This window comes from Columba livia, chromosome 2 (genome assembly GCF_036013475.1).
Source record: "Columba livia isolate bColLiv1 breed racing homer chromosome 2, bColLiv1.pat.W.v2, whole genome shotgun sequence".
Lineage (NCBI taxonomy): Eukaryota > Metazoa > Chordata > Aves > Columbiformes > Columbidae > Columba > Columba livia.
This window is the reverse complement of record NC_088603.1, coordinates 63,973,128-63,998,380: the sequence shown is the minus strand read 5'-3', so window position 1 is coordinate 63,998,380 and position 25,253 is coordinate 63,973,128. Positions and strand designations below refer to the sequence as shown.

Here is a 25,253-nt window from a genome sequence, read left to right as displayed (position 1 = left end):
TTTATTCTTTCCATCTGTTCTCTTCCCTCACTCCATAATAATTGAGAGTTTGATCCAGTTCCAGATGTCCACAGCCATCACTAGAAGGCAGCAGCTACTGGCTGTGCAGTAGGGTAATTTATCTAATAGCTAAGAAGCTACTTCCGTTCCCGCTCACTGTAGAGTGTAGTGTGAAACTACTCAGGTAAGTGAATTCATATGGAAGAGGAGCTGCACTCCAGTCCAAAAAACACAAACTGCTGTGTTCACAAGGGTTAATAGTCTGGCAGGATGAATGACTTAAAAACTGCTTTCAGCCAGATTTAGCAGCAGTTGAAATCCAGGAAGCATTTTGTGAGGGGAATTTCTCCCCCCTTTGCTCTCTATGCTAGTGCTTTGTGAAGTGGCAGAAAGGTTTCTCTGTTTGCCTTTTCTGAGAGGAAATTATCCTTGTGCATATTTACACGTGCACTCTTCCAGGCTTCTTCAGTAACCTTTGGACAAAAAGGGAGGCTATTCAGTTTGGTATATAGCCCTCTTTAAACAACTCTCCCTGGAAGACATACAGTCTCCTAAAGGATAATTAGTTTTTCCCTTACCAGGTAATGGAAACTCCTTAAGGTTGTGTTGTGTCATTGGGTCAGTTTTCCTGAAACTCACTTTGTCATATGTTTAATTAGCTAGAGAGACTGATTTTTGCCTACATGTGGACCTTAATTATTTGTTTCCATCAAAAGGCTTGCATCCTCCCACAAGCTTTGAGAACAGCTAAAATGTTTTTCTTACCTGTAGCTGATTTTTAGTAAGGTCAACTGTAGCGTGATGGCTCAGAATAAACATAAATGCATACAAAGCTCCTTCCAGGAGAGGCAGAAAGATAGGAGATAGGTTTGCATTTCAAGCATAATATGAGTAGGAGTGAGATCAGTGTTTCTAATCCTACTCCTAATCTTATCTCTTAAGTTTTATGGTGACCTAGGGAAACTGATAAATCTGTATACTTTCTTTCCTCATAGCCTACTGGGGCAGTGAGAAGCGGTGTTTGAAATCAGTCTTTTTGATTAACCTTGCAGAATCCTGAAGAGAAGGTGCACAATTTCTATATGGTAATAGAATTTATTATTTTTCACATGGCTGGTCTTCAATTTAAGCACTTTAATTTTTTAGTTTGTATCCTCCCTCTGAATGTTTCTGCAAAAAAATCTAAAATATTTAGGAAGTGAATAAAATAGAATATTTCAGTGGGAGTTCGCTGTTTTATTGTATTACTGTTACATGCGGTATTTACCCCTCAGTCACATTAGTGTCTGTTTACCAGTTTGCTTTGAATTATGTGAAAGTTGCCTTTTTCTCTTTTGTTTCTCACAGATGAGGTCCCTGAAGTAATGACTGCTTAAAATCTGCTTAAAATTTCTTGAAGCATTAAGGAGCAGTCTCTCTTTATCCTAAGAAGCTTGTTCTATATTCCATAGCCTGTTTTGTGGTGCTACTGGGTTAAAATACACATCAGTAGTAATTCAGAACATAGACATAAAGCCATTCAGTCAAAATACTTGTACTTTAATTTATGTGCTACATCATAGAATGAAAAATAGTCTTCCCAGACTCTTTCTAGTAATGTTTGATTATTTCTTGTAGGCTTTATAAGAAAACTTACTAGGAAAACTTCCATAATTTTAATTTTTTCTCTCAGCTACTTCTCAGTTATGGAGGTCTTTTAGTCTTGTAAAATGAAAGTAAGTTGAAAGTGGAGAAGCGCATCTTGTGCTCCTTCTGCATTCTGACTTATTGTTCTAGATACCTAAACTTTATCCTTCAATTACATGTACTGATTGAAGACAGAGTAACTCCTCTATATATCCGACCGTTTTATTAATTTTTACACTTGAACTGTATATCCTGTCTTTAAATGTTTTCAAGTGGTAAAAAACAAACAAACAAAACCACAGACAAAAATACCCCAACCAACCAACAAAAAACAGGCACAAACACCCTTAACTTGATTTTAAAACTTCTAATGATAGGACAGTTCTCACTCCTGCATAGGAATACTTTGAAAGCTATGTGAAAGAGTCTTCAGATGAAATCAGCAGGCGCAAACAAAACCTTCTCATCTGTTATCCTTTATTTAACACCACTTAAATTGCATCTTGACTGCTGTAATGCAAAACTCCTGGTTTCATTGTTGTGGTAACAATAGCACTCTTTATTTATTGCTGACTTTAAAATTGTTGTCTGTGGTGTTGGCTCACTACAGTTGGCTCAAGGTTCAGTGGTAGTTTCTTTTGTTGTAATTGTTTTTGTTCAAAGCGCTGTGGTATTTCTGAGGCATGATGGTGCTACCATGCTAGAGAACGAAATACTGGAAAGCAAAATGTACATGTGCCACGTATTGACTTGAGAATCAAGAGAAGACTGAAGCAAGGTGTTCACAGATACAGGCAGCTAAAAACATGTGGTCACTCTTGAAAATGTTGGCAGGCCAGAGCAGTCTCTTCATATTCTTGGAGCAACAGACACTCTATGAGGAACCCTCTTTTTCTTTCCCCAAATAAGCCTTCCACCTCTCTCCAACAAAGATTCATTGTCAGTTATGCCCAAGGCATTGTGACAGATTTTGAACACCATGAGTGTATGAACTACAATGAAATCCGGTGGACAGCATTTGTTAAAAATGGGCTCTTAGACCTCTCTTCTTATTACAGTACAGCCCAGGCTCCTTAAGTAGAACACGGGCTCTTGGGTTTTATACATGAAGAAGATTTCCTCTGGTCATTCATCCAATTTTGTCTTCCTTCCAACTGCTGGTTGTCTTAACCTGCTTTGTAACTTGTATCTTATTATAGCACTCTGATCCCTTGAAGAGCTCTGGTTTTGGCATTGGAAAGCAATCTTGTGTAATACGTGATTTTCAACTGGGAGAGGTAGGCTGGAGTGAAAAAATTCTTCATGCGTAATGGTTGCAAATAGGGTCTACTCTGCCCTTACCAACACGATTGGCGTAAGCTCAGGCTTTTTGAAACTGTTTTAGAACAGCATTTTCTGCAGGAGGCAAAGGCAACTGTATTGTCTTAGCTGATTATACACGTATATGTACACACTCAATGTTGCTAAGGTAACAACTTGTTTTCTCTGATCATGAAAAGTATATAAAGTAAGAGTTAGGCTGTCTGTTTCACTGTTTTTAAGTTTTAATTTTCTCCCCTTAGGTACATGGCTGTCAGATTGTGCATTGAGACTGTTCTGGGACTTTCTACTGCTCAACTCCATCTTAACATCATGGGGTGTGAGCCTTCTAGAAAGCATGGAGACTAAAATTTCTGGCATGTTTTGGCTATTTTTTATAAGCAAAAGGTACTAACTGACTAAACTGTAACTAAAAGACGTACTGTTGCATTTAATCATACGAGTCTGTTTGTCTTTCCCTCCCTTTTTTTCCCCCCAACTGTTTTTTATGTAGCTGCAGATAGTAAGGATGAAGAAATCAAAGCACCTCCCAAGAGATCCTATCTGGGTATGTACTATACAAACCCATTCTGCATGAAGTTGTTTTCTCAACTACATATTTCATGCTTTGCTACTTTTTGTAACCATTTTTAGAAATGATTGCATGATCATTTCTATAGAGAATGTTTGCGTTACCTTTTCTTGACATACTAAAACCTGGTGCAATTTTTTTTTAATTTTCCCCTCCCCAATTTTAACTTTCATAGAGGAAAAGATGCTTTCATCTCTCTTTCAGAAATCATTTTTTTGAAAACAATTGAACTGCATTGTGTATCTCAATGATATCTTCCTTTTTCCTTCCCCAAGCTAGACAAGCAAAATACTTCATGATACAGCAATCCATCTCTTCAGACTCATATTCCTCCTCTTCTAGCCCTGACTCTGGAAGAAACTATGAAAAATACAGGAGTGCCTTTCAGCATTGTTCAGAATGCTAGATAAGAAATTTCCCACAACACTTGATGTTCAAGCATAATGCCTGCATCCTTGTGAAATTTTTGGCTTGTTCCTTTCTTTCATCAAAGAAGCCTCAAAATTGTTATTTGGGAATTAGTAACACTTAAGGTGAGAGCTTCCAGTCTTCAGTTTCAGAGTTGGAATCCGTTCTTTAATTTGCCGATGGAAGAGGAAATATTAGGTGCAAACCAGCTTTGCAGTATTTTCAACTCTTGGTATTTTGGAAAGACAGTTTTAGTCAAATCATGGTAATTTTGTTTTAAATTAGTTGGGATATTGCATTAAAGAAATTTAACTGATTAGAGACACAAGTTCCTTCAAGTTGACTTTTAGACTCATTTTAATTGAACTTATTCAGAATCTCACATTGATACTAGTTATTGCAATGTTGCAATTCTTGAGTTAGTAAGGCATCAACTGAAAAAGTACAGGGTAAAAAAGAATATTACTGGTGCCAAAGAAGAGTCTCTACTTCTATACTTGTCAATACACACAGTTATTTAAATTACTGAAGAGTAATATTAACCTGAGTGCATTCTTGAAGCCATAGGACCATTCCTGTTAAGGTTAAATAGACTCTCTTTGAATGATTCATCTTCTGGATCTCCCCTTTCAGATTTAGGGGAAAAATGCATGCTTTGGGAAATTTACCTGTTTTGGTCTGATACCAGTATTTTGCAAAGCACCTTTTCCTTTTATGTTTTCAAAACATTTTTTTTTCTGGACTTGGTATTTTTGTTTTTCTGTTTGTCTTTTGTTCTAGTTTGTATTCATTCTCCCTGGCTCACAACACTAACCAATGGAATGTAAACTTTAAGCAGTCCTGTCTTCCTTGTACTTGTGTTCCTGTTGTCTTTTACTAGTATTCAGCTATGCTTTATTTACAGTGTCAGAGCTAGGAGCGGCTGTCTGTGCTCCTGGTTATGATTGAGTGGATTATTTAAAGATGCTTCAGGTGGTTAAACAAAAAATAAGTAACTTAATGTGACCTTTTACTCATTTCAGATTTTTTCTTGTCTTTTTTTTCGTTAAAAAGTAATTTGCTTGGTAGTTTGATAGCTTAAACAAATGAGGTTTGTAGAAAAAAGCACTATACCTCTTAATCCAGCTGATTTAAGTCTGAGACATTTGGTTAATAAATGTTACTTGAAGTTCATTTTGGAATTGCTTAGCAAAATGGTATGAACTGAATTGTCACTAAGGAACAGGACAGTCTTACAGTTTAAAGACTGGAGTAGGCAAGTCTGTTGAAATGTGGTAATTCTTACTGGTGTAAACAAATCAGGAATGTTTGGAGGTGTTTGTGTATAGGGTACATGCAGAAGTATGTCCTGGTGGTTTAATGAGTGGGGTGCATGGTGTGTTAAGTCACAGCATAAATCATATTTCAGTTTACAGAGGGCTTAGCTGAACTGTGTCCTGCAGCGCTGTTTCGCTGCACTGGAAGCTGGGGAAAGCTCCCTTAGAGGTTGGGTGAGGGAAGTATTTGCTGTGCTTTCATGTGGCAGTGCATTCTTGCAATGTCTTTTGATGAGATTTGATGAAACTTCTGTTCAAGAAGAAAAATATAGGCTTATTCATTTCCTGTTCACTTCAGTGGTGTTTGAAATGTTCTTACATATCTTGTTAGGCTTCCAAAACCTTTGTATTACTTTCTCTTTCCAGTTACATAGTAAATGCTCTGTATATTACGTTTGTAATTGAAGATTGACAATCCATGAACACTGTTTTGTTGCAGAACTGTTGAACCATTAATGTGAAAAATGTGCTGGTCTACTAATTAATTTCAGGTGAACTTGTTAGATAAATACTGAGGCATTTGTTTGCCTCTCTTTAAATAGGAACTGAACTCCTGTTGTGCTGCCTGGGGTTGCTTTTAGGTATGTTTTATTGTCAGTAATCCAGCATACCATTTAATGCCACTGTTTTTCCACACGTTATCTGCAAAAGCCTTTATCTGGCACATGACTCTGAAAATGGACTTTCTAGTGGTCAGTGCTGAGCGGAGTTTGAGAGTGTGGGGGAAGGTTGCTGCAGTTTCACTGATCTGTGTAAAATAATTTACAGTAACGTCCACAGATTGTAGGGTTTCCTGATTATACACAGAAATAAAATTTTTCATTTCCTTTTCTAGGCAAAGGAAGAATTAAAAAGGGTTAAGTAGCTCTAGTTACGAAGGAATAATGCCATATTCCCTTCATTTTCTAATGCAAGTATCTAGTTCTACCTAGTGCCTGCTAGTATTTGATGGCTACTGCTGAGGCTGAGCAAACCTGCAGTTGAGTGATGTTTGTGGTTTTGGGTGTGTTTTTTTTTCTTTTTTCTTTTTCTTCCTTGATAAGGTGTTTTAGAATAAATGTGGAGAAGTCTTAATCTGTTACACTAAAATACAAATTTCCTGTATACATATTTTGAGCCCTGTGAGTCTTGGAGATTGTTGGGGCAGAAATAAGAAAACACTAAACAAGGCATAGCTTGGAAGAGCCAGTGTCTTTTGAAGTTGTTTAGGGTGGTCTCATTGGTGTGATAGGCAAGTCTCAAAGTCAATGTGACTTCATTGATTTTTTTTTTTTTTCAAGGGCACCTTTGGTAGATCACAAGGACCTTCCTCCCACAGTCCCTCTGAAGTTGGTTTTAAAACTTGCCATATCAGTGAACCTTGCTTTTCACAGTATCACAGTATCACAGTATGTTTGGGATTGGAAGGGACCTCAAAAGATCATCTAGTCCAATCCCCCTGCTGGAGCAGGAACGCCTAGGTGAGGTTGCACAGGAACATGTCCAGGCAGGTTTTGAATGTCTCCAGAGAAGGAGACTCCACAACCTCCCTGGGCAGCCTGTTCCAGTGCTCTGTCACCCTCACTGAGAAGAAGTTTTTTCTCAAATTTAAGCGGAACCTCTTGTGTTCCAGCTTGATCCCATTACCCCTTGTCCTGTCATTGTTTGCCACCAAGAAGAACCTGGCTCCATCCTCATGGCACTCACCCTTTATACATTTATAAACATTAATGAGGTCCCCCCTTAGTCTCCTCTTCTCCAAACTAAAGAGACCCAGCTCCCTCAGCCTTTCTTCCTAAGGGAGGTGCTCCACTCCCTTAATCATCTTGGTTGCCCTACGCTGGACCCTCTCCAGCAGTTCCCTGTCCTTCTTGAACTGAGGGGCCCAGAACTGGACACGATATTCCAGATGTGGTCTCACCAGGGCAGAGTAGAGGGGAAGGAGGACCTCTCTTGATCTACTAACCACCCCCCTTCTAATACACCCCAGGATGCCATTGGCCTTCCTGGGCACAAGGGCACAGTGCTGGCTCATGGTCATCCTGTTGTCCACCAGGACCCCCAGGTCCCTTTCCCCTACACTGCTCTCTAATATGTAATTTCCCAACCTATACTGGAACCTGGGGTTGTTCCTGCCCAGATGCAGGACTCTACACTTTCCCTTGTTAAATTTCATTTGGTTATTCCCCGCCCAACTCTCCAGCCTTTTAGGCTAAAGAAGTTAGCCAAGTAACATTAAGTTTTAAACCAGTAGTAACAAAATGACAAAAACTTGCATTCACTAAACACCTGTTGCAAAAATATTTAAAACTGCTTTTTTTAAGGGGAAAAAACATAAAATGTCTGTGTAGTTGAAATAAATAACTTACGCTTTTTCTATGGATAAACAATGTTTAATCCAATTCCTTAATTGTATTATTTAAACATGTGTTCATTAGAGCATAAGCAAACAGCGCTGGGTGCGCGGGGGATTCACTCCGCCCAACACGCACACTTTTAACAATAAGAAGTGTGCTTAAATACAGTATGGTATTACATATTCATAATGACCCCAGAAACTCCTATACATATTCATGACTTTTCCTGCTTTTTATTAAAATGAGTCTCAGATAACCATTTACATATTCCCCTCCTTGACCCTCCTCTGATGCGCCTGCGCAATGTCACTTGGTGAATTTGAGGAAGGGTCTTTAGGGGTCTTTGGATGAAGTCTCCTTCAGCTTCGTCACAGTTGACTTTTTACCTTTGGCTCATTAGGAGGAACTGGCTGGAACCCAAGCTACCAAACCAACTGGAACCAGACTGGTGCCTCCTTTTTGCTGTAAATCTTGGCTATCTTGTCTCCTGAAGGTTGCAGCTGGTGCTGTAAAACTTCTTATCTCGGCATTTAATGAAGTCCTGCTTTTTTTAGCACAATTAGTTACATACAGCTCTAAACTAGATATTAATTATGTGGTTTAAAATGTTAGCTTGTTAGTAGGCCCTTATTATATAGCTGCTTAACCCTTAAAATGTTAGTTCCCTCTATCAATATAACTTCCTAAGCAAGTTTCATAACTTTTTACCTAGAACTTAACCACCTTTCCCTTTTCCAAGTTCAGAGTCCGTGCCTCATTTGGTTATACCTGTAAACATTAAACATCTTAGCACGAATCACAACTGCATTTTTCACATAGTTAACTTCACAGAGTTAGTATCTGCATAATAATGAAGTGAAAATAGTAATGTGAATTAAGCAGATGGAGTCATCTGCTACATAGTTTCCACTGGCAGTGTGACAGCCTGGTAAATAACTCATACTTTCACCTCTTCTTTTTTTTTCTCAATCTTAACTCAGGGCATCAGTTGGCTTGTGGTAAATTAAGTGTTGGCATACTCTGGAACAGCAGTAATAGATTACATGTGCCATGAAGGATGTAAACTTGATTTAATTGTCTCTGGCTCCCTCTGTTCAGAGTGTTTCATCTGTTTGGGTTCAGCAGGGGCATCTGGCTTGCTAATATGCAGGTGTGCGCTGTGATTTTCCACAGGTGCTCTGTAAATAATGTGCACAATGTGCTTCTCTGTCCAGGCCTTGACATGCTGAGCAAAGCTGAAGACAGAGCAGAGACACAGTTTCCCTTGGCTGGTTGTGGGCAGCACTTTGGTTTCATTGAAAGTATGTGACTTTTACACCGTGCTCTCTAGTTGTTGAATTCCCTGCACAGCTGCAAGGGAGACTTATGATAAATGTGTCCACAGACTTACAGATGCTGTGGTGAGAGATCCAGATGGGCAGGTCTCTCTGGGAATGCATGACATGCAGCAGGTTTATACGTGAGAGGCAAGGGGTGAGATGCAGAAAGCTAAATGTGATCACCGGCTGTTTCTTTTCATGGGAGACTTGGATGAACTTGGCAATAGAAGGGGGAGAGATTGATATTACCTTCATGAGTGATACATAAGGTATGAGGCAACAGCTTCCAAGTCTCAAGCTATTTCATATTTATTGCTTCATTGATGAACTGCAGACATAACATCAGTAGCTGTAGTAAAGCCGCAGGGAAGGACATACCTCTGTTGTGGGCTCACCCTGGTACGCAGCTCAGCCCCACACAGCTGCTCGCTCACTCCCCCACAGTGGGACGCAGGGGAGAATCCAAAGGGTGAAAGTGAGATAACTCATGGGTTGAGATAAGTAAAGCAAAAGCTGCGTGTACAGTCAAAGCAAAATCAGGAATTCATTCACTACTTCCCATCGGCAGGCAAATGTCCAGCCATTTCTGGGAAAGTTGCAGTCTTGTATTGTTAGTCAGCAGAGTTCATGCTGACTTCTTACTGGGTCTGACTGTTATCTGAAAGTGGAATGACCTGTTTGCCAGGTAGACAGCTCTTTTGACTGCTGACCTGCTGTTCTCTTTGTGCAGGTAACATTCAGGGAGGAAGGAGGTCTTGTTTGGATGGTAGCACTTAATCCCATTTCCAGAATTTTGGTTAGCACAATGATGGTTGAACAGGTTCCTGCTGAATGCAGGCTTTGGATTGGAACTTAAATATTTTATCTTCTTTTAAGATGAGACTGAGACTGATAGGCAGAGAGGTAATGCCCTTTAACCGAGTACTTAGGGAAAGATGTTTTCAGCTGTGCAAACTCTTGTGCAGGTCTGAAAAAGAAGCAATGAGCTTCAAGCTCTCTTCAGTTTGGAATCTACTTTTCTCCAAGTTTAACTTGTTTATCAGTTAGACCAGTTAAGTGAGAAGAATAGTTACCACCTGTCAGGTCACTGAGAGTGGGATAAACACCCACCATGGAATGCAGATGGGTGAGTTGTACGTCAGGAAATATTTTTAGCATGCAACAAAGCAAACAGTTCTATAGTGTCTATAATTTTTGATAACCATTTATAAATTTAGTTTTCTAGGCTTGTCATTTGTCAACTTGCCAGAAATTTTTTTTCCTTGAGGCTTCCACTCAGAGATTAGAGATGGTCTCTATGACAATGAAAACCTTATCTGGCCGCTAACGATTCTCTTTTTGGAGTTTGTGTGTGGAGTGGTGTACAGTGGTTGTTTCATACTAGACACTTGCTTTGCCACTAGGCCATTTGATACACTGAATGAAATATTTTACATTCAGTGATAAGTGTAAGTAGCATGACTGGACTTTGAGGGCTGCATTGGAAGAGTCATTGTAAGAAGTTGTTTGTTTGTTTTTATATTTTTTGAAAGCCTTAGGAAAATGGAGCTGCCACCCATGACGTATTTTGATTCTTAAATCTCCAAACCTTTAAGGGCTGAAGGGATTATTCTTATCTCATGCGTAATGTGGGCGGTAACATTTTCACAGTATAATTTAGGTTGAAAAAGACCCTGAAGATCATCAAGTCCAGCTGTCCCTAAGCACCACATCTACACGTTTTTTAAACATCTCCAGGGATGGTGACTCAACCACTTTCCTGGGCAGCCTGTTCCAATGCCTGACAACCCTTTCAGTGAAGATTTTTTTTCCTAATATTCAATCTAAATCTCCCCTGGTGCAACTTGAGGCCATGTCCTCTTGTCCTATCACTTGCTGCTTGGGAGAAGAGACCAACACCCTCCATGCTGCAACCTCCTTCCAGGTAGTTGTAGACAGCGATCAGGTCTCCTCTCAGCCTCCTTTTCTCCAGGCTAAACAGCCCCAGTTCCCTCAACCGCTCCTCATCAGACTTGTGCTCCAGACCCCTCACCAGCTTCGCTGTTCTTCTCTGAACTTGCTCCAGCACCTCAGTGTCTTTCTTGTAGTGAGGGACCCAAAACTGAACACAGGATTCCAGGTGTGGCCTCACCAGCACTCGTATTTTATTGTAGTTCACACAGTAACTAGTCAAACTGGTTTATTGTTGTAGTTTAAAAATCTATCCATTGTTGATCTGGAAAGTCCAAAGTGCCACTTTGTAAAGTGAAATGTCCTCCTTTTTTAAATGATAACAGGTTGGCTTTGAACAGGAGACTGGACCAGATGTCCTGCAGAGGGCTGTTCTAATCCAAGCTACTGTGGGATTGTAAATACAATATTTTGCCCACATTTTACTGTGAGGCCACCACGTGCAATTTGAAAAAATAGACCTTTTGTTCTTTTACTACTAAGTTATGGAGTAGGTTATATATTTTATTATCTGATGAAGAATACTTCTATAATAATCAGAAATACATGATGTTCTTAATTTTGTCAGCTGTATTAGCTTTGTCATGTTTTTCATCAGGTATGTTAATTCTTCTGGCTCTTGTCATTGGTGGTAATCAAACAATATACATCTGCTCTATCTCTAAAACAGGGAGTTGAGAAGTAGGTGTTACATGTGTTCACTAGTGACCAGCACAGGGAACTTGGAGGGTGGTGTTATGTTTTGGGGGCTACTGCATTTTAAGATTATTATTTAACTCCCTTTAAGTTTTCAGCTTACAGGCAGTAGGGAAAGCAGCCAGCCAGAGCCTTGTAAAATCCCTGAGTCCAAGTGGATTCAGTAAGATACTATTTGGTAGAGCAGTATGTTCGGATCTGACTTAGGGGCCTTTTGCACCAGCCTTGCTACTGCTTTTGAGAGTCTTCAACATGAAAATGGAAGCAGGCCCTTCTTTTGATGTACTTCTAATGCAGTTTACAGTGGTTGTGTTTAAAATTATCTGCCAGGTTGAAGGTAGCAGCTGAAGGGCTCATGCCTATTGTGAAAGCCTAGCCGCTACAAGGAGGATGGGAATGGACAAGGAGAGGGTGGAGCAGGTTTGGTGGAGCGACTGAGGGCTGTACAGCGGGGAGGCCTTGCCTTTGCCATGCAGTGTGAAATGCACATGGCAGTGGTTGGGGGAGCTGGGCAGGAGGAGGGCAGCTGTTGTTCTCTCAGTCTCTATTTAAATACAAAAAAAAAAGAGTGGGCAGGGAAAGAAGACGACTTAAACAGGTTCTGTTGGAAGAACTGTGCAGCAGCAGAAATGCTACTTCTGGCACAAATACCACTTCTAGCCAGTGGTGTGGTGGGAAAATAAACCTGTGAATAAATGTGAGTTTTGCTTGTGCTCCGTGTATTTTGAGGAAGAAGAGCTCATAGCAATGTCTAGCCACATGAGGGTGCTGTGGGGTTTCCAAATCTTGCTTGCAGAGACAGTCAACTGGAATCTGAGTGAGGAGTCTGATCTTGCTTTCAGGGCTGCGATCCTAAGTGTAGAAATAAAAAGAGATTTAAGAGATTTTGAAAATATCTTTTCCTTCGTGGTGGGAGCCAGAATAATTAGTTGCTTTAATAACATCAGTGATGAAACATCTGAATGATCAAATGCAGTCGATTTGTCTGCCTATCCTGCAGATCAGGGAACACGTATGCAGCAAAGCTGCTGCTTCAGTATGCTAGATGTGAGAAGGTTTTGCAGTTGTGTACTTATTGAGCGTGCCACATGCCATTGTATACTTGGTCACATCTATATCTAAGTGGTGAGATTTGTTCTTTAAACAAGGTCATAGAATAATTTGGCTTTGAAGGGACCTCTGAGGTTATTTGGTCGTGTTTCCCTGCTTGAAGTGGGTCCAGTTAGATGAGACTGCTCATGGCCATGTCCAAGTGAGTTGTATCTTTGAAGACTGAGGTTCCACAACCTCTCTGGCACTGGTGCCGGTGTCTGACCATCCTCATGGTGATAGTTTTTCTTCCATATAATTGGAATTTCACCTGTTGTAACTCATGTCTGTTTCCTTCTGTCTTGTCACTATGTGTATTCAAGAAGACCCTGCCACCATCTTCTCTACACTCTCCCCTTAGATAGCTGTAGGCAGCAAGAAGCCTTCATTTAAAGCTGAACAAACTTGGTTCTCTCATGTACACCACATACCTTAGCCCTTTACTCACATTTGTGGCCCACCACTGGTTTCATTTCAGTAGATCGATGTTTTGTGGTTTTGTTTGTTTGTTTGTTTGTTTGTTTGTTTGTACTTGGGAGCCCAAAACTGAACCCATTACTCCAGGTACAGTCTTGTAGGTATTGAATAGAGGGGAATAAGCACTTCCCTCCATCTGCTGGTCACATATTCGCTGAACTGTACAGCCCAGTACGTGACCTGCTGCCTTTGCCATGAGGACATGCTGCTGACTGGTGCTCAAATTGTCTCTGAGGCACCTTGCATGAGTACACAGCTGCTCTCTAGGGAGTCAGCACCCTGCACCCATACTGGGGTGTTGGGTTACTCCTTTTCAGCTGGGTGATAACCCCAAACTTCATGGTATTCCTGTCAGCCGTCATCTTCAGACTCAGATCCCTTTGAACAGCAGCACTCTTACTCAGTTTATCATACACTTATCCTAATCTGGTATAATTAATGAACTTACCATCATTCAGGTTGTTAATAAAAGATGTTAAAGAGTATGTGCCCTAGTATTGATCGCAATGGGCTGCCTTGTAACTGGTCATAAATTGTATGTTTTGTCTTTGAGAGGAAAAATTATTTGAGCCTGATGAGCCAGCAAATTTTCTACCCTTTTTATTGTCCACTTACCAGTTGATATTTTGCTAATAAAGATAATGTAGGAGACTGTCAACAGCCTTGCTAAAGGCACTGTAAACAATATGACAGAACCTTGAGGGAATGGCAGGAAGATGTGCCAGGGGAGGTTTAGGTTGGGCATTAGGAAAAGGTTCTTCCCCCAGAGGGTGGTGGACACTGGGACAGGCTCCCCAGGGAGGTGTCACGGCCCCAAGCCTGACAGTGTTCAAGAAGAGACTGGACAACATCCTCAGACACATGGTGTGAACTGTGGGGCTGTCATATGCAGGGACAGGAGCTGGACTCGATGGTCCTTGTGGGTCCCTTCCAACTCAGGGCATTCTATGATACTATGATCCACTGTTCTCCTCTTGTCCTTAAAGCCAGTTCTCTCAGAGTAGAAGGTGGCCAGGTTGGTCAGGTGCAGTTTGCCCTTGGTAAATCCATGCTGGCTGTTCCTAGTTGCCTTCTTGTCCTTCATGTGCTTTGAAATGACTTCCATGAGGACTTCTTCAATAACCATTCCAGGGATGAGGTCAGGCTGACTGGCCTGTCATTTTGTAGATCCTTAGATGTGTTGGTTTTTTTCTTTTTAATTTTTTTCTCCTGCCCCCAGTCATAGAGAACCTTCTCAATCACCATCACCTTTCAGAGATGAGAGAGAAACCTTGCAAAGGCATCAGCCTGTACCCTCAACACCCTCAAATAATTCCCATTTGTGTCCAATAACTTGCATAAATCCATCAGTTTAGGTGCTTCCAAACTCTTACCTTCCTGCTCCGTGGGTATGGCTTCAGTCCCTCAACTTTGCTAGCTAGGCTCAGGAACTGTAGAGGGCAGACCCTACCAGTGAAAGTGCAGTATAGCGTTATTAATGCAAGAAGGCAATAGGTAAGTTTAGAGCCGTTGTGAGAATTAGTTATCTAGTTTTCATTGTGATATCCTGCTTTGTTGCTTGTCTGATGTCTTTCAGTTTCTATAAGCAAAACAGGTGAGAAGAGAAACAATAATTTTCTACATGATGGCCAAGTTGCCAGTTCAGTGCAAAAAGTAAAAGTAATGAAACATTTAAAGCGTAGCTTAACTCCCCACAGACTTCAGAATAAACTTTGAAGCTGAGGTGATTTTAGTTGTTAGTACAGATGCATTGATAGTTCACTTTTTTGTAGTGGTTTGTAACACAATGTGCTTAAAGAAGTGCTGTTGCCCAGTGCTGACTGCTTGGATATAATGGGTTGTCTAGACAGCTTGCAAGGGAAAAGAAACTCTGGCTGCAGCACATTTTTAGGATCTTATTATAAATCCTGGCATATCCACATTTTGTAGATTTCATGTATTTTTAAAGAATGTTATCTTTACATTTACATAAGTGGTGTAGAGTCAACAGTTCAACACCTGAACACATTGTCAGAGTCAACCTATGAAGAGTTATATCCCATACAGGAGATGGGAGCATATCTTCCTCAGTTTCTGTTGCTGCCTCTTGTACATGGGCTCTGTATGAAAGATGGACATGTTGTCACTCGGAAAGTTGCTCCTTTTATATGTTGAGGCCCCATGGGCATTGTTTGTTTAGGGCTTTTGCTTCTGTTTACAGTTTGTCTTAGTCTGCTGAAAATGCTGAGATAACTGTACCCACTGCAGTATACGGAGTGAGAGGAGTGCACAATGAAGTGATCCAGAGTCTAATACTTAGAAGTGCTGAGCTGGGTGGCAGCTCTTACTTGGTCACAATTAAAATGGTGTTACAAGATGCTGGTATGATGGTAGGATGTCTGAGTTGGTGTAATATGCTCTATGAACTTCTGTGGAGGTGATGCTCAAGGTACAACCTGGTTGTTGCATTCAGCCTGATTTATTTTTTCACTATGTTTTATGTCCTATATTTTTTATTTAGCCACCTTTTATTTAAAGTGAACTGGGAATATGAAGTGACTAGTTTCAATTAAGCTAGAAATAGGGAATATATTTAATAAGGCTATGTTTTTGAAGTTCTTATTTATAACTAATGACATGTTAACAAGACTGAAATATCAGTGCTTTTCCATTTTCATTGCTGTATCAAGGGAAAAGAAAATAAAATCTTTTCTATTTAGACACAAATGTCATGCTTTTAACCTGTGATGCACTACACTGATCATCCTTGACTGAAGACAGTTAAAGATACCTTTATTTAATTGAAAGTTCCTCACCTTCTCCCCTACTCCACACTCCCAATTTGCAAGCAGTGATGCACCAAAGATACATTTCTTGGAAAAGGGTTTTCAAACCTTAGATGGACATTTCAAGTGAGAAAGATGTTTGCTACGCTCCAGTAAGCCAGTCTCCCTGGGCTCTTTGCTTCTGGGAGATGACACAAGAAATTCAATTTTCTGTCCCTGCTCTGGAGCAGGAAAAGCCAGCAATGGAACCGAAGGGCTCTGTATCTCAGGGGAGCGTGGAGTAAGGATGAATCAGGGCAGGGGGCTTAAGTGCTCCTGTGTTCCCTTATGTTCTTGATCCCCTGTTGGAATCCCAAAAAGGATGCACATGATTGGCGCTGTTTTGCCTTCACCGCCTGTTTAGTTTGTGTCTGCTTCTGCCCCTGGATGCTTTTAGCCTTGTGAAGGCCAGTGCTGGAATAGTCCAGTTACACGGGCCATGGGCCGGTGTCACAGCACTCAGGCGGGATATGAGAACGAGGTGGGGGTGTATCAGTCTGAGCCAAGCAGCTCTGGTGACCCCCTGGGATGCCAGGCCGCAGGCAGGAGAGAGAGGTTCCTGGTCTTTGAATGTATGTATATCTGAAAGAATGTGTCTGTATGTGAATGTATATGTATCTGAAAGAATGTATCTATATCTGAAAGAGCATGATTTCCTCCTGACTTGGAATGGAGAAACACCTGAAATCTCAGTATTTCCCATAAAAGCAAAAGGCCTGGCATCTGGTTCTACCCTTGCTCCCCAGTTGTCCACAGAAGCTGAAGGCAGACCAGTCTCCATTCATTGCAAAGAGCTTGAATCCCTGGCTCAGGCTAGTGGATCTCTCCAGTCTGGTGAGATGGATACTGCTCTCTGTGGTGGTGAGATCAGCATTGCATCATGCAAAACATCCCTCTGCCTTGCTAGGTTTTACTTACTAATTTTCTTTTGTGACAGTAAGTTCACAGTTTCCTTTATTCATGTTTGTTTTTTTGAGTAATTTTTTATGAACCTGCAGGCCCAGGGCATGCTGAAGAACAAAAGTCAAACCAAACTCTCCTCTGGTGTGAATGCCAAATCATTGCTCCTGATGTTTGGCAGTTAACAAGTGCCCAAAAAACAACTTAAAAATGCTGAAGAAATTTGTCTATGAATTTTTTGTCTGTGCTGTTCCTGTGTGTTGGGTAGATGGGCATTGTTATGGAAAACAGCACAGACTGTGGCATTTAGTGTGGAGGCTGATGAGAATGCTGCAGTAGCACAGACTTGGCTTACAGGTAGAAGTTAATAATGAAACACTTCTGCTATGTTGTACTTTTGACAATGCAAGAAATTAGTTTCTTCTCAACTTTGTGTTTTAAGTATATTTTTCCTGTGCCCATACTCTTATCTTCTCTGAGATATCATAGTCAGCTTTCAAACATAGGCAGTACATCATCATCTCCTCCTCCTGATCCCTCCTTCCACACTTGGTACTGTTGCATGCACCCTGAATAGATTATTTCAGAAGAGGTGATTACATTAGATATTGGGACAAATTGTTTATTTAGTGGTGTGGCAGTGCAGAGTGTTCAGCAGTGCTGGCCACGTTCCAGATCGCAGCCTGGGCTGCTGGAGGGTTGTATAGTACATCTTATCAAGGCAGAGACAGCTTTAAAGTGGAAGTATTTTTTGCAAGCCATATCAGTTCCTGGATTCACTTCAGGTCTTGTCCTACAGTTGTCCCTGCTTTAAGGCCCAAGCCATCTCCCTTTGACTTCCAAAGACCCCAGTTCATTGAAGCTGTTATGAGGAAGTCTTATATTGTAAAAGATGTTTTTCCTTTCTTTGTGAAGGTGTTTGGGTTTAGAGCTGCCTTTGCAAATAATGATTTAAATTACCAAGCAAGAAATGTGGAAATAAAATAAATTATTTTGTATCTGTCATTTACTTTACTAAAGAAACCTTGGTTCACATGTTCACGTGTATAGCAATATAGTCATCATGCTGAAGTAAGTTTTGGTGCGGATGAAGAAAAGCTAATACCTATACATTTCAGTAATGATACAGCTTAATAATGTGATCCATCCAAGTTACATTTTTATCATGTTAGAAGTACATTAAATGGCCATGTATTAGATTGCTTTTACTTGTAACTTATATCGAGCTGTTTTGGTTGAAAATTGTTTTCAAATAGAAATGTGGAATAACCTATTTAAATTTAAAATATGTAAATAAACTGCAGTGTTTGTACTGAATGTCCATTTTGTGGAAACATGCTTTAAGGAAAAAAAAACCAAAAACAACAGGGTTGTTTTTAGATAGTTTTTTAGTAAAATTCTTTTACTCTATTTTTTTTTTCTGTCCTGTCATCCTTTTATACTCTCAGTCGCTATGCAAAGCCACAGAAAAAAAGGTGTTACTCAGCTCCCAATCAGTTTCTTATTTGAATAAATGAGATATTTTTATTAAGCTAAACCGAAAAACTAAAAAATTGTCCTTGCAGAAGCAGACAAAGCTTTCTAAGCTCTGGTTCCAGTGCATCAGCCACTAATTCTTTAGATTTAATATTTGACTTCTTAAAGCTATGCAGCAGATGCTCAATGATTTAAATGATATTAATAGATTGGCAAACATAGGCCTTATTAGAAGTGTGCATAATCAGATTTTAAAGTTTTTATTTGTTTTATTTTTCAGAGTAAATGTTTTTATCTTCAAAATTTTATCTTGTTACTAAAATAATTATATGCAGTCTCTGTCTCCATGAAGAGATGATATAACATTGAGCAAGGTTGGGGAAGAAAGGATGTAACGTAGCTGTTCATGAGAAGGTGCTTCCTGTGTCCTCTGGAATCAACAGCAGAAAAGGTGCAATTTTGAGGTGAATCATGAATTCATGTTGAGGGTCAGGGCGTACTGTCTCCCTCCAGATGCTCAGATTGCTGGTAATCAGCATGTTTCCCTCCTTGTGAAGGGAACTCTACCACCATTGTTCCTGAAGTTATGAACGTCTCCTTTCATATGCATTTATTATGTGTCCTACTTTCTCTTTGCTCTGTGATCAGTATGCATTACATCTACTGCATCGGGATCCTGTGTTCCCTCCCATGGGTAGGGGAAAAAATCCAAACCCCAGAATTCTGTTCTGGCAGATTTATTTTTACTTGCATTGTACATTTTAAAAAAAATGGGTCTTGTTCATCCTGGATGATTCCATGGGGACATAGAAACTAGTGAAAGGAAGACAGATCCTGAGTATTTCAAGGAAACATTTTTTTATTTTTAATAGCTGCTTAAAGCTGTCTTTTTTACTATTACTCATTGCAACTCAAAAGCCTGATGAGAACTTGGGAGATACACATTTTAAATATTCAGAACACCGCTGTTTCTTCGCTTAAGGTATATGAGTTTCAGGATTTTTTTTCATATCAAAATCGGGACCAGTACAGCTGTTTCAGAAATACTTTGAGTGCTTTGGGTTTTATACACACTTCAGTAGCCTTTGCAAGTTTGCTGCATTTTTTGTGTGTGCATGTGTGCATAGTTAATCTTTAAAATTTGAAATCTATCTTTATATTTGTGATAATAAATTTTTTGCAATTTCCTCCTTACTTAAATTGACTTTTCAGTAGGTTGCTTTGTAAATGTCACAGACTCTGCAGTTGTTGCTAGGTAATTTTTTTCCCCTTCTTTTCTTCAGTTTATATAGTCTTTGAAAAAAAACAGTTGCTCATCTTGAAATTTCCTACTTCCTCTCACCTCCATTTTTTTATCCATTAATACAAACTACCAAAAGCTTTGAATAACCCCTTGGTTACGTTAAGGTTTTACACTGCCGACCTTTCTTGTCTCTACACCTTTTGGCATGTAAAAATCAGGAACAGTTATTTCAGAAAATGTCTTTTGCCCTAAATTTTTTACTGTGTCTTCAGAGACGCCATTTACTCCCTGGTGTCTTTCTTCACCCCCTGTTGGGAGTAGGTTATAGTAGAAGAAAAAGAAACTGCACTCAGGGAACAGAGCGAACTTAATATCGAAATGGCTTAAAATAGTCTTATCCACAAGTTCCTCATTAAATTTCTGTGTACAATAGAAGTCAAAAGAACTGCTCAGTCTTTGAAGAAATTTACTGTTTCTTCACAGAAGAACACAGAAATTTAACGAGGAATTTGTGGATAGTACTATTGTTAGGCAGCTCATTGTTTATGGTTCTGCTGTCATCGTTCTCGGCATCCCCTGCACTCCTGAGTGCGGGATGTGTAGGGGACACAGCAATAGAGGGCAAATCCCGGTATCACCTGGCCAGGAAAAAAAGAACTATGTCCTGTAGTGGCAAAGTTAACACTGGTGAGAAGACAGTGCACTGTCTTCTGCCTGTTTTGGTGTAGATTTATTTGTTGTTGTTGGCCGTTTTAAAGCTAATTATAAGGGGGCATAACATCCGAAGTCTTTTTCCTCCAGCAGTGGCTGGAGCCAGCATGTTTGGCACCAGTGCCAGCCTAAGATATTCCTGATGCTCTGTTTTCTTTTTCCCCTCCCCACTCATTCTTGCCCTGTCAGTTGTACTGACAGATTGGTTTGTGGGATTATGTTTTGAACCAAATAAATGAACAGATCTGGCTTAAAATACAGGCTTGTTTGTTTTTGTTTTTGTTTTTTTTTTCAATTATTTTCCCTGTAAAATCTTAACAAAAACCAAAAACAACAACAAAAAACCAAAACCAAACCAAAACAGAAGCCCACATTTTGTCACTTCAATGAAAAACCGCTAAGCAGTTGTCCTGCTGTAGCCTGAGGGGGATGAGAGGGGCTTAAACTGCTGGGAAATGTGAACAATTTGTGAATGCACATCTGTGTCACCACCAAACTCTTAATGACAGAGCAACTTAACTTAAATCTACTACCATTACCTTCTTTCCAGATCTTGAAGATACCTTGACTATGGAGCATTAAGCTGCAGACACAAGGTGTTCAGAAACTGTGGTATTCAGAAGTGCATCTTGCATACCAACCACTACCCACATCAAGGCAGGGATCAAACTGAACGTCTGGGAAGTTGAAGGGGAAATTTGTGTTTCAGAGCAACTCCCTTTTGCTTGGCTCCTTCAGTTACATGTGCTGTCATGAGTGAGGCAATCTGCAAGCACTCAAGTGAAACTGCACTGATTCCCTCCCTGTAAATTCTTCCTGCTAATGCAATGAAGTAATTAGTGTGGAAATTCCTCCTGTTCAGTCACTGTATACAGTAATTCAGATCTGTGCAGACTTGTAAACATTATTTCAATGAATTTGTTTGGTCAAATTTGTTCATCTGGAAAGGGCAGGATTTACATTTCCTGACCTGACTGGGCGATAGCCTCATGACTGTGTGCTCTCTTAGGACATGGGAACAGCTAGGTGGGAGGTCCTTAATTCAAATCAGAGATGTTTAAAAATTTGATTTCTTTCCCAAATCTAATCTGTATGTTTGCTTCTCCCTTCATCCTCCCTCACATTTTCCAAAGTCTTGCTTTTGCTCCGGTATAGAAAAAAAATCCAGAAATACAAATTTTTTTCTTTCAAAATGGGATTTTTGTTCACCAGCCTACCTTATTATTAAGTACGATAGATATTTGAAAGGAAACCCTATCAAATAGACTTAGTTTGTGTAGTCATTTTGGGATATTAGCATCTTTGTAAAGCCGTTCAGATAATTAAAGAAAACATGTTGTGAATGAGTGGAATGCACTCAAAAGAGAGAAGCAGCAATATGTTTTATTGAGATATAATAATAATTTGATAGAGTTCAATAAATTTGCTGGAAATTAACTGAGTTTAACAGTGGTTTACCAAGGTTCACCTTATTAATTACTGTGTGAAAGAGACATACAAAGGAAAACTGAATTAGAATCAAGTTAGAATGATTCGTAGGGGAAGCGGAGGTTCAAAGGGTGAGGACGATGCCCCTGTTGAGTCACAAGGTTCAGAGTGGGCCCCCTTGCTTTCTAAACTGCTTATGGAGCCTAAGTGCGGCTAGGTCCCAGCTTAGTCTCAGACTTGGACAGCAGTTTATGTCCAATGGAATTATCCATACAAATTTTATAATAATTAATACTGAGTAGCTACTTTGATTAGTAGCTTTGATTAGTTTCATTAGTGTTAATTCAGCGTGGTATCAGTTGCTTACCAAAGATCTGCTGCTGCCAAAAGGTCTCTGTGCCTCGAGGGGCACCCTTGAGGGGTGTCCCAGCTCAAGGGCAGGTCACTGCTATGTAGTCATGCTACTGAGCAGGGAGAGCTCACAGTAGCTCACCCAGGCTCTCATATTTATGGAATAAAGTGATTGACTCATAGTCAAATCATGTGTGATGGTATTGATGCATTAATCACATGATTGTTGTCCCAAGCCCACATGCATCGATGCTTACTGTATCACTCTGCTCCTTTGTGGGTTTTCAGAGATGAGATTGGAACTAGAGGAGTTCATGGCCCTGCTGTGGCTCATGCCTTTACCTTCTTTAGAGCCTGTACCAAACTACCGCTAGTTTGGTTAAGGGGTCGGGTGCATCCATCACACTTCAGACATTTTTGTGTGTGTAGCAGGGACTGGGCAGAGGAGAGAGGCAAGTGAAAAAAAGGGCAGAAAGCTTCCTAGAGTTTCCTATATGCTTGTTATGATTTTGAATCATTAAACTATTGATACTAAAATGCAACATTCTGAGGTTAACTGAGGCAATTGCCTAGAGATGTTTAGCATGCCACATGACATTATTTTAGCAAAGGAGGCAGCTATACAAGGCATTGTTCTGTTTGGTTGCTAAATTAGTAGGGCCGCTTGGTGGGCTAGAATTTGTCTTGGATGGTGGTGGGTTACCTAGGAAACAAGGATTAAACTTTCTCTCAAAAAATCTTAAATGAGAAGAGGAGTTTATATTTTTAGGAAGAGTATTTAGCTTTGTGTGTATGTGTGACTGACTTCAAATGCTTTCTTTTTGTGGGGCCTTCACAGTAGAGGAGATAAGGTCTCAGGTGCATCAAGCTCAGAGGAGGCTGAAAAAGAGAGAAATCATTTATCTTTAGGCAAGTTACTGGCTATTCAGCATTTTCCTCAGAGATCTGCAGCTCAAAAAGAGAGGGTGAAATATTACCTGACAGTTACTTCAGAGTTTTTGGGAATAACTTGCTGTGTTATACGTGCAGCCTGGCATTGTAATCCCTGGCACGGTGTTACGTGAGGCAGCCTGCATCTGGGCTGATGCACAACTTCATTTCATAATATTTAGAAGAACTTTTATTCATCTCTTTAATTGAATGAGGAGGAGTATGATAGGTGCATATTGTTTCTAAAAGTATAGTCACGTTGATTTTTTCTGAGACTTAAAAGATTAAGTTTCAGTACTATTAAAAATAAATTAAACTGTTTTCATAGAGTTTACATCTCCAGCTAGAAGAACTTGGAGTCAGGGTTGCCTGCTCTGCAGTGTTGAACTTAACTCCGTTTTAGTCTTTTGTCTGGAGGCCTTTGTGTACTGTCTGGTAGAGCTGTGGGTGAGAGCTTAGATAAACCATGCTGAAGATAGTGTAAAATATTGTTTAAACGATTGTAAAAATAGTAACTGGGTACTACACGTTCTTCTTACTGTGACATTCTCATCATCCCTGCTTAGCTTGCTGTCAGAAAAAGAAGTCACTATAGTTAGCATAGCTTCGAAGGCGTATCTAGCCAAAAGAAGAGCGAGCTCGGCTCTAATCTGCTGCCCCCATCATTAGCGCGGTTGGGAGCAAAGGCTTTACTTCAGAGCTGTGCTTGCAGGGGAGGGGTTGGGGGATTTATTTCTTTAGCTTGATTTGGTTGGGGCTTTTTTATGCTCTTGGCGTAGGAGGTGAGCAGAATCCGGAGTGTTTGTAGTGAAAGCCTTGGCTGCCCAGAGTCATCAAAACTCTCTAGTGGTGCTCCCTGGGCTTCCCATTTCACTCCTGCGCTGTACCTTGAGAGGAGGACGCCATCCTCCTCTGTTGCACGTGGTTTCTAAAGCCATTTATACTGCTTTCTTTCCACCTTTCAAATACATAGCTTGTTTTCTGTAGCACTAACTCCTTTGGGCCACAGCTACCTCATTCCAGTGGCTTTCCTTGCCCCATGATCTGCTTAGTTACTAGGCTGTTCTGCTTCCTCAGTCATCTTGTAAGTCAGCTAATAGCTGCTTTTGCCAGCTGTTGAGACAACCTCATGGAGGCAGTGACTAAGAACAGTCAATATATTGTGTAGGAAACAATTATTTTGCAAATATAATAAGCCCAGGCAGGATCTCTCAGCAAAGCATATTTTAATAACAATTTTGCAAGACTGGGTGTTCTACATAAGATAGGCAACTAGTAGGGCAAAAAGCCCCTGGTTATATCTCTCCAAAATCCTGGCTGCAATTCCCTCCCCTGTTCCCCATTGGTTGGGTACTTCAGGGTTTACAGACTATCCCGACGCACACAATACCCTTCCTCTTATCAATCTATTTAACATATGGATTCCTGGTACTTTGGCTACACTTCCCCCTAAATTAACTTATCAATACAGGTATCGGTATGTATACAGGTGTCAGTACATATTCCGGGAAGAGACTGTGTATTACATTAAGAACTCATAGTCCAATGTCTCTCGGTCCTTCCTCCCCTGCTGGGGTCAGGTGCCAGGTCCTCAGTTATGTAAAAACAACAGTTCTTCGTTAAATGTTCCTTACAATTGGAATGGAGGGACAGCTTCTCTACTGAACAGGCAGAAGCGGCAGTAACGCAATAGATAATTTCAGTAGCGATGTTACTGTGGAGGCCAATCTTCACAGAGGAAATACATTCCTACAGCTACATTTATTTAGATGTATCTAGGCTTAAGTGTCTTGCCCTAGTAGCAATATTGGCATGTATCTATGGTGGTGGTTGTCTTTTTTCTTCTCCTAATCTTACTGGCCTGCTCAGCAGTACAGACCTGGTATTTTCTCGGCTGGAACTGGGAAGAAAACAGAGTTTGGATGGCATATGTTACACAAGGTAAATTGATGGGTGGTTGCAAGTGTACCCCCTGCAAGATAGCCTTGAAAGCATGTGCCCTCTGGCAAACTCCAAGAAGGGTTCTTGCTTTGGAAAGAGACTGGTCCAGAGTATGCTTCTGCAGGCTTTTTCAGGGTGGGGCAGGGAAGGAGTTTGCTTCGTGCTCAGCCAAAATTGGTTACACTTGTTTTGCAGTAAAGTGCAGACCTGGCTAGGCTGAGCTGTGCTGCTCTGTGTGGGTTTCCCAGCTCATTTGGCATTTGCTAGCAGTCTCTGAGCCCAGCAGTTGGAGGCTGGTTCACGGATACCATACTTGCTAAAACTTCCTCTGTATTACGACAAAAAAACTGTTCTCCCCTGC

The 25,253-nt window shown here is 40.4% G+C and overlaps 1 protein-coding gene across 9 annotated transcripts in view; it reads left to right on the top strand.

The window, feature by feature from the left end:
* Window positions 1-25,253, top strand: part of SLC66A2 (solute carrier family 66 member 2) — a 78,525-nt gene that overhangs the window by 13,265 nt on the left and 40,007 nt on the right. For 6 of the 9 annotated variants that reach the window (XM_065052279.1, XM_065052283.1, XM_065052276.1 and 3 more), the window contains exon 4: window positions 3,440-3,493. The exons of 1 other annotated variant lie outside the window; for it this stretch is intronic. In XM_065052279.1, the coding sequence (XP_064908351.1) occupies window positions 3,440-3,493 (54 nt within the window). Of the gene's footprint in view, window positions 1-3,439; window positions 3,494-6,521; window positions 6,551-20,792; window positions 21,063-25,253 lie in introns of those variants that run through there. 2 more of the 9 variants (XM_065052282.1, XM_065052284.1) reach the window with 2 other exon arrangements.